Source organism: Podarcis raffonei, chromosome 3, assembly GCF_027172205.1.
Source record: "Podarcis raffonei isolate rPodRaf1 chromosome 3, rPodRaf1.pri, whole genome shotgun sequence".
Lineage (NCBI taxonomy): Eukaryota > Metazoa > Chordata > Lepidosauria > Squamata > Lacertidae > Podarcis > Podarcis raffonei.
The window spans coordinates 88,000,136-88,012,532 of record NC_070604.1 but is presented as its reverse complement, the minus strand read 5'-3'; the positions used below and the strand labels follow the sequence as shown (position 1 = coordinate 88,012,532).

Here is a 12,397-nt window from a genome sequence, read left to right as displayed (position 1 = left end):
CCAGAGCTCAGGGCGGCTAACACCAGTAAAATTATAATTTTTAAAAATGGATCATTTTCAAGCACCAGAAGGAAAACACTTTTGTATATGGGCATCATAACCAGCAGCCACTGGTAAAGTCAGTTAATTTGTCTTATTCTGTATTAGAGTAATCTAAGCAAGTAGGCATCACCACATCTTGTGACAAAAGTGTTTTCCTTCTGGTGCCTGAAAATGATCCATTGGAAATATAAGATCCCCACCTCATGTAACCTTGAGTAAAAACACAGCCTTTTCCTTCAACAGCCACACCATTATAGGACACACACTTTCCCCATCATGGAGATTAACTTCAGAATCAAGATTGGTTAACAGATTATGCTTGTCCATAACAGCCACTACTGGAAATAGAAGTTTCGAGACATTCTGACTAGGGTGGTGAGTTATTAGGGGCAGCGAGAGGAAGGGGCCAGGATACAGAATAGAATACCTTTCCAAAGACACACGTATTTAATGATGCAGAAAATGGTTGGCCAGCAAAAGCTTGTGCTTATTTATTTATTTTTGCCAAAATGTCATCAGAACTCTTCTTTTTTCTTAATGAGATACTTTTCTAGCATAAAACATGATCTGCTCTAACAGGCTGCAACACGAGCAAATGGATAAGATGTCAGTCAATGGAACAGCCACTGCCAAAGCAATCAAGCCAAAGGAAAATGGGCACCTCTCCCCTCCCCACAGCAAACACAACCCTCAAAAGCGATCAGCTATGAATCAGAACTGAACCAACCCCACATCTTCATAAAGGTACTTGACAATTCCCCAGGGGATAACAAACAGCATTGGCACACCTGGAAAAAAAGAGGGAACAAGATATACACAGAAAATGAGAAACAAGAAAAAGGAAACAGGAAGGCGACACAAAGTTTTTTATATAACGCAGAACAACTTTAGTCAAGAAGAGGTTGCAGACAGTAAGTTGAGCCCATTATACTTAAATGAATTAAACACAAACACCCTTTCCTGAACAAGTTTTCACATTACAAAATCCATAAGGTGGAAGTACTGAATTTAATCTGAAATTTATTCAATAGAACTATGGAATGCCAATGCTAATATTAATACATCGTGGCAGTTTCATTAGATAACCTAAAGCCCAGATAAATGGCACAGATTGCTAGAAGCTATCTTCACTTCTGGAGTCATTTTTTAAAGAAAATAAATTAAAACAAGAACAGTAGTAGATTGGACAAGATGATGAGGGCCAGTGAGACCAGTGAAGTGCCATCCTTGAAGTTGTTCAACAGACACCAAACATCTGTTTACCAAGACAGATGAGTAAGAACAGTCCAGCTGCAATATTAAAGATACTCATTGGGTGTCCCACCACAGATCATTTCCAAACCCAGGTGTTTCCTTTAATCTAATGAAACCTATTTAATTACTTCGAATGTTTAATTTCTTGCAAAGCGAAGAAGGTAAATTGTATTAATAAAAGCCTCAAACCATAACACTGGTTAGATGATATATGAATGCTCAAAGAAAACAGGCTTTATTTCTTTAGAGCAAACAAATAGCTGAGCGGAGCAATAGCCCCTGTGATTTGCAGAGGGCCTGGATGCCTCAGAAAGACAGTCATATTTTATTGGGTTACCTGGTTTTTGAAACGAGTGATGTATTTTAATACGTACAAACCAGACAAAAACAGTTGCTGCTGCTAAATTTGAACGATTCTGTTCTTGTCAGTAGTTTAAAACACAACCCTGAGACCTGAAAGCAATTTGCATACCTATGAGCTGACAGCCTGTGCTTTGCACTGATATACTGTACACAAAGTTACCAACATCTAATTAGAAGTTATAAATCTGGTCAGGTGTATGCATGCATGTTTTACTGCCAGTACTGGGCAATAAATCCCTTGGGTATATAAAGGTGGAAAGGATGAGACAAGGTGGTCAGGTTGCGCACTGCAGGTCAGATACAGGGATGTGCTTGCTGACTGGGTGGCTATTTGCTACCAAACTGCCATGTTTGCCATAGCCAGAACTCAGGTGCCTAGCACTTTTGAAGTGGAGCACTGAAAAACAAAACAGTGATTTCTATATACTCAGGAGACTCCCTCGGTGCATCCAAGTATATCCACCTGCAAGTTAAAAGCCAGAAGTACAATTGTACCTACCTGAATCATAGTTTTCCATTCCCAATGAAAGAATAGCAGAGAAAAATGAGTGTTTTGAATTCTACACTCCTCTGTCCAAATAGCTATAAAATGCTCAGGTTCAAGGATGGCAGCTCTAAGCCTGAGACCTCTAGCACTACATGCAGTTGCCTCATGGTAAGCTACTATTCATCCAGCTATCCTTCGTGTGAGATGAGGCCTTTGGGGGATCAGTGTCCCGATAATGGAACCCCTTCTCCTCTCAGGTACAGCTAGCACCAAATCTATTGAGTTTTCAGTGCCAGCTAAAGACACTCTTATTCATCTAGGCCTTTACAGAAGTCTGCTGAATTGCTTATCTCATTGATTTATGTACGTTGTTTGGGCATCCTGTTTTAATATGTATTTAGTATTGATTTTAATGTAACCTGCTCTGGCAGTACCTTGAAAATGAAGTGCAGGTAAGAGATATTATAAATAAACAACATATAACATAAGTCCAGTATTATCTACTCTGGCTGGCAGTAGTACCACATGGAAAAATATGAAGGGGGGAAAATAATTATAAAGATGTGCCCTCTTCCATCTTTTTTATCTAACCCCCCCCTCCCCACCTGCATCAGGAGCAACAAGAAGAACAACAACAACAGAACAAGCAGCTTCCTTCTCCCGGTTAGCTAAAGACCCAAACGTGTGCTCCTCAGAAGGGCTTGTTTCACTTACAATTATGCAAAAGATATCATATGCTTCCACCGCTCTCTTATGCAAAGAAAACTTAAACCTGTAAAATTATTCCTGGAACTTTTCACAGCTTAGAAATGGGGTAAGTGAAATACTATCCCCACAAAGAGATGGCAGCTGCATATTCCCAATGCAACATGAATCTTCTTCAGGACTAAGTTTTTCATAGTATTAAAATGTGGTGCAGGCTCCCCAACAGGAGAACAGGTATGTTTTGTTTTCCCAAACTCCTGCTTCACAATCCAAAATCGACTGCCTCAGGCCGTTTAATCCTTCTAAAACTAATTATACGCAATATGTTCTCAGTGCAATTTGTATTGGCACTTGTGATTTATAGCAAAGTCAAAAAAGTTGTTACCGCTCATGTAATTTGATTTTAAAACTCCCTAAGGCTTCCCCGAAAATAGATTTTGTAGTCAGATTGTCTTGTCTTAGTCTTCGGTTACTGCCTGCTTCAGCCTAGATTGAGCCCTCTGACTGACCTTTGGAAGTTAATGCATATTGAAACTACCACTACTTAATCAGCCATTAAGCAGATTCCGGCATCTCCTGCTACTGCCACCTAGATTCAACAGGAGAAGGTAGTTTTTACATCTTAAATGGGATGACGTGCACAAGACAGCTCTACAGCAATACCTTCACTATGTCTATTTAGAGTCTGAGAGTAGCTGCTACCATTCTCGTGCCAACCTGAAATACAGCACTCCAAAGGATAGTTTGCAATGAATTCTGCTGTTAAAGCAGCTGCTAATTTGCACAGCTGCAGTTACAGCTTTAAATTAGTTCTGTTTGAACTAATTATATTATAGAAGGGCAAGAAGTCAACTTAGTGAAGAGAGATAAAAAAAAAGAACTGAAATAGTCCGTTTTCTGTATCAAATTTCCAAAAGAAAGCCTTTCAGAAGCCATTCTCAGAAGAATGCCAGAGATAGGACCACTACTTTAGGAAATGAACACCTGCTTGCTTTGTGTGCACTGAAGTTAATTTTTCTGTTTTAATTAGATAAACTTTATCACAGATCTCTGACAAGGTACCATAGCCTGCAGCTGCAGAATTCCTTGTTATAACATAATCTGATTAAACTCCTACTGAATTCAAGTGATTGTTACTCCCAGGTAAGTGGAGCTAAGTATGCAACTTTGGTCTACACAAACATCTACTATATTCCAAGCTTTGCAACAGACTAATTAATGAAATCTTAATTTCAAGCCCTTTTGGTCCTTAATATTTTCCTGAAATTTGAATGCTCTGTTTCTGCACTGAGTTTCAGATGGTTGCCAGGCAACAACTACTTTCCGTGCTTTCATAAGCAAACCTATAGTCGTAAAAACGTTAACAATACTCTGTCAAAACTGGTTGATTGTTTGCTACATTTATGGAACTGAACTCTGTCAAGTATTTTGTAGGGAGCGGAGAGCAGCATTTGCAGGATATACAGCTTCAGAATGGTGATGCTTCAGGCTTAGAGATATGTCAAGTAATAGGGAAAACATCATATTAAGTTAAGTACAGATCTATATTTCCTAGTTTCTCTTCAGCTCACACCGAGGCTGCATTCCAACAGCAGTTTATTCCAGTTCCCCAACATTCCCCTAACTGTTAATTTCTGCATGATATCTGAGCTTTCACACGACATACAAGTCACTTCCAGAAATATAGTGGAAAACAGAACAATTTTAGTGCTCATTTCCATGTTATTTGTTTCCAGGAAAAGTTTGCAAGTAACACAGAAATGAATGCTAAGCTTGTGCTATATTCCACTATTTTTCTAGAAGTTTCTTTTACATCTTGTAAATCAACACTGAGAGAAATGTTGGGGAAATGGAATAAACCACCCTGTGAATGCAGCCTAGCAGTGTTTTAATCAATCTGTGGAATACATATTGCTAACATCTGCCCCTGTTCATATAGGAGAAAGCCAAAGGCAATGAAAACTGGAGCCACAACTGAAGAATGATTCTTTAGTAGGAAACATAATAGACTCAAATCCTTTCCAAAACACAGTTTACTTGCTAACATCTGACATCAGATGGAAAAATAGCCGGGACTATTCTCTAGTAGCCCTTGTAAAAAGGGATAATTCAAAAAGCAGCAACACATATAAGAAAACTTGGTTCCCTACTAAAGAACTGGTAACTAGTGAAGAACAGTGTAGTATGTCCTAATAAAGATGTTAATATTCTATTTGCAAGTTTCTTATAAGAAGAATAGAGTGATAATAGACTAATAGAAAGAGCCCATCTCCCATAATTCCTCTCCTATGACACAAGGCCCTCTTGGCTCCTTCCTACTCAGATTCTATTATGGTTGCCAACATGCTATAATAGCTCCTTGTCACTAGTAAGGGACAACAGAGAGAATAAATTTAGCTCAAAGAGGGGAAGGAAGCTTAATTTTCTCACCCTTTCGTTTCATTTCCCCTTTTTGAATGGCATGTTCCTTTCTGCCTCTTTAGCTGGATGTAAAAAATGCTACAGAAGGTACTCAATTTTTAAAAAAACCTTTCCCCCACATAGCTCACCAACATTTGCTCTTGTAACACCAAACAATAGTTTAGCATTGCATCTAAACTAGCTCACTTAAATTACATATATCTTATAACTAACTGCCTGATGTGGTGTTAATTTTTATTTTTATAATCCTGTTAGTTAAAACAACTGGGATCAGATTCACAGTTACAAAGAGATCTCTGATACATTATAAAAATTGCAATTAATGAAATGAATACAATGAAGTGGATGGGCAGAATTGTGCTACAGTTGATGTTTCTATTCTAGAATTTACCTACAAGTTAAAGCCAGGGAACAGTGAAAAGGTTTTGGATTTCATATGGCATGAAAAGCAACCAAGGAAAACAAAAACTATTCTTATTAGATTCTCTAAAGCAGGAGGTTTATGTTTCCCTGACACTGTAATATTCCCTTATATTATTTTGCCTGCCAAATACATTTTTTTGAACAATGAGATTCTGGAAGAGATCATATATAGTGGAGAAATTGAGAAGTTTTTTTCAAAACATACTCTGAGAGAATATGGACCAATGCAATAAATTCAGCATTAAGGTTGTGACTGAAAGCTTTCCAAGGGTCTGAAAAAAGTGGAAATTAAAACAATTAGGTCCAAACACAGCTGCGTTGTCAGGAGTTATGTTTATGAAAGATCTTAAAGGGACAATGTAATTAGAAATGTTGACAGATCAAAAAAGAGTAGTTCCAATAATCCATATTGATTTGTTGAAAGGTGATAAATTTAGACAATTTAACAATGGATAAGTATACTCAGAGAATAACCAGGCAGCTGGTGGCTGTCACGGGCTGGAAAAAACTGTGCATTGTTAAAAGTACACTTGGAAACACAAAATGAATCACAGAGAGACCAAAGGGAGGGTTTAGCACAGTGTTAAAATTGAAGGGGAAAAACTGCAGCCCCTTTAATGGATAAAAATCTCTGCTTGTATTCCCCTATCTTAGAAGCACACATACGATAGATTTCCATAATCATAGTAGTATTTTCAACCTTGCTACTAATTCCCAACATTATGTTTGCCTATTTCACTGCAGTGCAGACACACACTGTGCTAATGGTTCAATGAGGTTTCTACAATAGCCATGGTGCCTTTTTCTCAGTAGTTTCAGGCATTCAGAACACATCAGTGTATGTGTGGCATTGAACGCATTTGCTTTAATGTGTATTAATTTGCACTTATTAACACCAAGTTTCATCTACTGCTCTGTTGCCTGGTGAGAGAGATTCCTTGAGAACTCTTTGCAGATGAACTCTTCTATGTTGTGCTACAGTAAAGCATCATCTGGTTCTCCAAGTCAGGTTTCATTCTGTATGCAGGTAGCCATAGTCTGTCTTTCTTCGCCTACAGATGGGCCTTAAAGTGATGCTAGAAAACTCACTAACCCTCTAGCTTTGTGAATGGAAACACGTACTCTTACAATCCAGAAGTGATGTTAAGAATTTTGAAGTATGTTTTTCTTAAAACCCACAGACTCTAATTTATGCTGAAAGCAAAAAAAGCAAAAAAAAAAAAAAAGGTCAAATCCAAACTGGCATTTATGCAACATAGCCCAGTAAATATGCACATAAAAGCTAATGCCCATCAACCAAGTGTTTATTAACATTTAGCTGAAGTATCTTTAAAAACAATTTGCTGTTTAGCAGTCCAGGTTTTCACAGGCACCAGAAAAAGGACAGTCACTGAGTATGCCTTTTCTCTCCTTGTGGGAAACTATTTCAAATGTGTTTTGAATCAAAATTAAATTGTAGTCTCTGTTCTGGGCTTAAGGCTCCTCTTTTCATCTCATTTCTTTAGACTTCATAGTTGTGGAATACTCACCACTAGTACTTTGCAGGAGAACACTGGGAATAGTGCTCTGTTACATTTACCTCCATAGCTACAGAAGGACAGAGCGTGTGTGTACTCTAGGAAAATATTAATGAAGATGTCCCAGTTAAGTAGCCCTAAACAAAACCAGGAAGACTCCCCTGTGTGAGTGCTTGAGGGCCCTGCTCTTGCCACTTACCATCTGGCCTGGGGCAGGGCCTGAAGCCTCATAAGGACTGTGTGCTGCTTGCTGCCTGCTGCCCAGGAAGACTCCCCTGTGTGAGTGCTTGAGGGCCCTGCTCTTGCCACTTACCATCTGGCCTGGGGCGGGGCCTGAAGCCTCATAAGGACTGTGTGCTGCTTGCTGCCTGCTGCCCAGGAGGACTGCCCTGAGTGAGTGCTTGAGGGCCCTGCTCTTACCACTTACCATCTGGCCTGGGGTGGGGCCTGAAGCCTCACAAGGACTGCTTGCTGCTTGCTGCCGCTGCCCAGGAGGACTCCCCTGAGTGAGTGCCTGGGGGCCCTGCTCTTGCCACATACCATCTGGCCTGGGGCGGGGCCTGAAGCCTCACAAGGACTGCTTGCTGCCGCTGCCCAGGAGGACTCCCCTGAGTGAGTGCCTGGGGGCCCTGCTCTTGCCACATACCATCTGGCCTGGGGCGGGGCCTGAAGCCTCACAAGGACTGCTTGCTGCTTGCTGCCACTGCCCAGGAGGACTCCCCTGAGTGAGTGCCTGAGGGCCCTGATCTTGCCACTTACCACTTGGCCCAGGGCGGGACCTGACAGGCCTCACTAGGACAGTTGTTACTGCCGGAGGGGCACAGAGTGTTTTTAAAATGTTTTTTAAAAAATTTCTTTTGGATTTTTTGTATGTGGGGGGTGGGGGTGGGATGGATGTTTGGTTGGGCTTGGGGAATTATTTTTTATTTTGATGTTTTTGTAATTTTTACATTTTTTTGTCTGTATTGTTTTATTGGTTTTGTTTGTTTGTTTAAGGTGTTATTTTGTTCTTAGGGGGAGGGGTCAGGGCTGCCGGGGAGTGGGCCCCAGCCCACAAAATGGCTGGGGAATGTCCCACAGGGGGGGATGCACTGGGGCAACCGATCTCAGTGATCACGGGTAGGAGGAGGAGTTACGCTAAGTCTAGACCATGTCATTACAGAGGGGGCAGGTTTAGTCGTTGTCTGAGGACTATTCCTGCCTCCGGGTCTGGTCCTGACCGGATGGATACTAGAATCAGCAAGGGATACCCACATGACCTGAAGGTGCTGCTGTGCAATGCCAGGTCAATGATTCATAAGACCACTGCCATCCATGACTTGATCATGGATGGAGGACTTGACCTGGCATGTGTAACAGAGACTTGGTTGGATGAAGCAGATGGGTCTGTCCTTGCCGCTGCTTCTCCACCAGGTTTCTCTTACGCACAGCAACCCAGGTCATGTGGGCGGGGAGGGGGGCTGAAATGCTAAATATTTTGAAACCATGTGTAAGAGTTTGTGTTGTATATCGCCCTAAGCTCTATGGGTATAGAGTAGTATACAAATTCAATAAAGAACAATAACAGTTGCACCATAATAGATTGCCCATGTAACTTTATCTAGCAATTTTCTCAACTGATTTGTCATTTGTTCATGCAATAATTCTGGAAGTTACCTGCATGACCCAGTCAGGAATATGTCAATGACTGCCCATGCAGAAGCATTCTGTTTAAACTACAGAATAGGGCAATAAGAGGGAATAAGAGGGAAAGCATGGAGCACTTGGATAATAATGAACACTGAGAAAGTGTCTCTAAGAGGCATAAGAAAAATATTTCATTCAATTCCATCCTACTATCCTTTGCATAACCTGGAAGTCGCCTCTATTTAAGAATCTGAGAAATAATGGAAGGTTAAGACAACACAATTTCCTACCACTCTTATCCCTAAAATTTAATAGGATGGCACATCAGTGCTCTGCATTATCTGGAGAGTGAACAAAAGTGCACAACTTAAGCACAAAGTTATGATTACAAGCCATAATGATTAGGCAATGAGCAATAAAACCTTTCGAAGTGACGTATGGATTGCTGCTTGTTTAAGCAATTCATTCAGAAAGTAATTTGCATTAGTTAACAAGCTAGGGGAGATAACAGAAAGGGAGATATAGGACATAATAAATTACTCAGGTAGTTCTGATTAGCACCAGTAGTCGTGTAAGCCAAACCAGAAGAAATCCATCAACACTGTAGAGGAGCTGCACTTCTAAGATCAACCTGCTGGCTATTGTGCAAGGTCTTCCCCACTGGGGTAGTTGCCATAGCACCGTCACTTTTCATTTTCCCACATACAAAACTCATTCACAAGAATATCTAAAAAACAACAAAGTAAACATCTTGCTCTTCACCTGGTTATAACTGCCCAAGCATGTTCTTTATCTAGTCACTCACTAAAAACTGAGGGAAGACATGAAGGTGTAAAAAAAAATCTGATTTTCTATATTAAAAACTAGCCAAGAGTCACTTTTCACACTATAGTACATTAAGTACTCATTATAGTTTTTGTCTATACCCGCTTGTACAATGCAATGTGTGATGCAACTAAACACATCTTAGTATCTATACACACAGTGCATAAATGTGCTGCAAGACAAGAGAGCCAGAGTGTGTGTTTTTCTGTGCTCTCATATGGATTAAATGCATGTATCCGTGTTCTGGAACACAAGCCAGTATTACTAAATCTGCAATGTGTGAATAAGCCTCATGACACATTCAGGGCATGCCTTCAAAGCTGTCTTATACCACTTAAACAACCATAGCTTTCCCCAAACAATCCTAGGACTGTAGTCCATAAGGATGCTGAGAATTCTTTTGGGGATGCCATGAGTTTAAAAGCGATACAAGAGTGATTTAAATGTATGGTGTTGAGGTGAGTATAAGTTTGATCTGGGAGTCAGTGCTAGAACTAAAGAAGAGGAACAAAATCTACTGTTTCCTTGAACCAAGTCACAATTCCTTAATCCCACTGCAGCAAACCTCCACATCTACAAAATAAGTAGAGATAAGAAAGATGCAATTTTTTTTATATAGCCAATCAAGTTCAGCTATTAGTTTGAGGGAAAGAGAGAGAAATTTTTGTATATGGATGTTTTAAGATGGTCTATATCTAGTAAATATCTAGTAATATATCTAGTAAAGGTTTGGAGAAAGAAAACATTTTTATAGCACTATCATAGTAAGAACTCTACTGCTGAACAGAAAAATATGTAACTGGGCATGATTCAACGTCCCATGAAGACAAGGATAATTTCACATTCTCTCTTTTAAACCCATACACAGACCTGCATTTTAATGTGCTGTTCTCAGCTCTCAGAGGAGAACTAGACTGCATTTGCTCAGAGTGCATATTGGATCCCTTCCCGCATTGCAACCATTGTCTTTAAGTATTGCTAAGTTGAGACTGCAATCAGAAATATTTCAGGCAGCAAGACAGACAGAGCTCTGCTGTATTCCTCATAATGGATTTTTAGGTCTGTCTAGGTTTGGACAGACTATTAATTCCCCCCATTTCCATTTATTTAGATAAATGTCTAAAGTCAGACAAATTTTTTTATAAAGGGTAAAACATTTTGTCAGCTCTCTGCTTTGTAGGATTTTAAATAATTGTACAATTTGTAGGTTGTAAAGTGCCATTAGAACACCCCCGGCAGAATTGCTTTAGACATTTCTATCTATCTGAGCTCTTTATTATTTATATTTATTTATTGGCTTCAACAGAGCACAATATTTTCATCATCAATATATCACTGTGCATTTGGTAGAGCTAGGTGAATAATTTACAACTGATCATTTGTATGAATTTTGAATTTTGCCAATAAGTTCATTTGCCAGAATGTTCAGACCACAAGGTGAACCAGCAGAAGGGCAAAAACTTGCCAAAGCAATTTAGACATTAAAAATGCAAATATCTGTGAAATACGATTTCAGTGGTATTGGACACCATGTAGGTTAAGCTGTATTAATCTGCTGTTATTGTTGCAACTCAATGCATGCTGGTTCCCCATCCCCCATATATTCTAGACATCTCAACAATACAAAATGTTTGGACAACTATGCTAACTATTCTCAATTACTGAAATGACAATCTACATGATACCACATGACCTAAAGGTAGCATTGTTTTATTATTTTAAAAAGTCTGGTTGATAAGACTGATTCAGAGATAGTGGCTAATCTACTCACTGCTGCCAGGTTATGCAGAAAATGTAATTGGGCAGTAGGGCAAGAACCAATACAGCTCCTTTAATCTCAGATTGGTTATTCATGGATGAACTGTTGCAATTATGATTAAACGGCCTGACTATAAAAGGTTGCATGCTGGATGTAGACTAGACAAGGTAACTGTTAGGTGGATTTGTGGCTGGTTAACTCGTCAAACCCAAAGAGTGCTCACTAATGGTTCCTCGTCATCCTGGAAAAAAGTGACAAGTGGGGTGAAGTACTGAAGGTTCAAGAAATTTGCAGATGACACCAAACTAACACAGGTATAGTTTCATGATCAAGGAAAGTAATAAGGTAAAGGTAAAGGTACCCCTGCCCGTACGGGCCAGTCTTGACAGACTCTAGGGTTGTGCGCCCATCTCACTCAAGAGGCCGGGGGCCAGCGCTGTCTGGAGACACTTCTGGGTCACGTGGCCAGCGTGACATCGCTGCTCTGGCGAGCCAGAGCCGCACACGGAAACGCCGTTTACCTTCCCGCTAGTAAGCGGTCCCTATTTATCTACTTGCACCCGGGAGTGCTTTCGAACTGCTAGGTTGGCAGGCGCTGGGACCGAACAACGGGAGCACACCCCGCCGCGGGGATTCGAACCGCCGACCTTTCGATCGGCAAGCCCTAGGCACTGAGGCTTTTACCCACAGTGCCACTCTATTCTGCCTTGGTCGGACCACAACCTGAGTACTGTGTCCAGTTCTGGGTGCCACAGTTTAAGAAGGATATTGACAAGCTGGAATGCGGGAGGAGGGTAACCCAGATGATCAAGGGTCTGGAAACCAAGCCTTATGAGGAACAGTTGAGAGAACTGACTATGTTTAGCCTGGTACAGAGGAGACAGGGGAGATGAGGCAATCATCCTCAAATATATAATGGGCTGTCACATGGAAGATGGAGCAAGCTGGTTTTCTCCTGTTCTGGAGGCTAGGACC

General features: G+C 40.5%; 1 protein-coding gene across 2 annotated transcripts in view; it reads right to left on the bottom strand.

The window, feature by feature from the left end:
- The window catches only part of GLP1R (glucagon like peptide 1 receptor), a 94,685-nt gene that overhangs the window by 18,389 nt on the left and 63,899 nt on the right, over nt 1-12,397 (bottom strand). For both annotated transcript variants that reach the window (XM_053382928.1, XM_053382929.1), the window contains one exon: nt 770-830. In XM_053382928.1, coding sequence (XP_053238903.1) covers nt 770-830 — 61 coding nt within the window. The remainder of the gene's footprint in view (nt 1-769; nt 831-12,397) is intronic.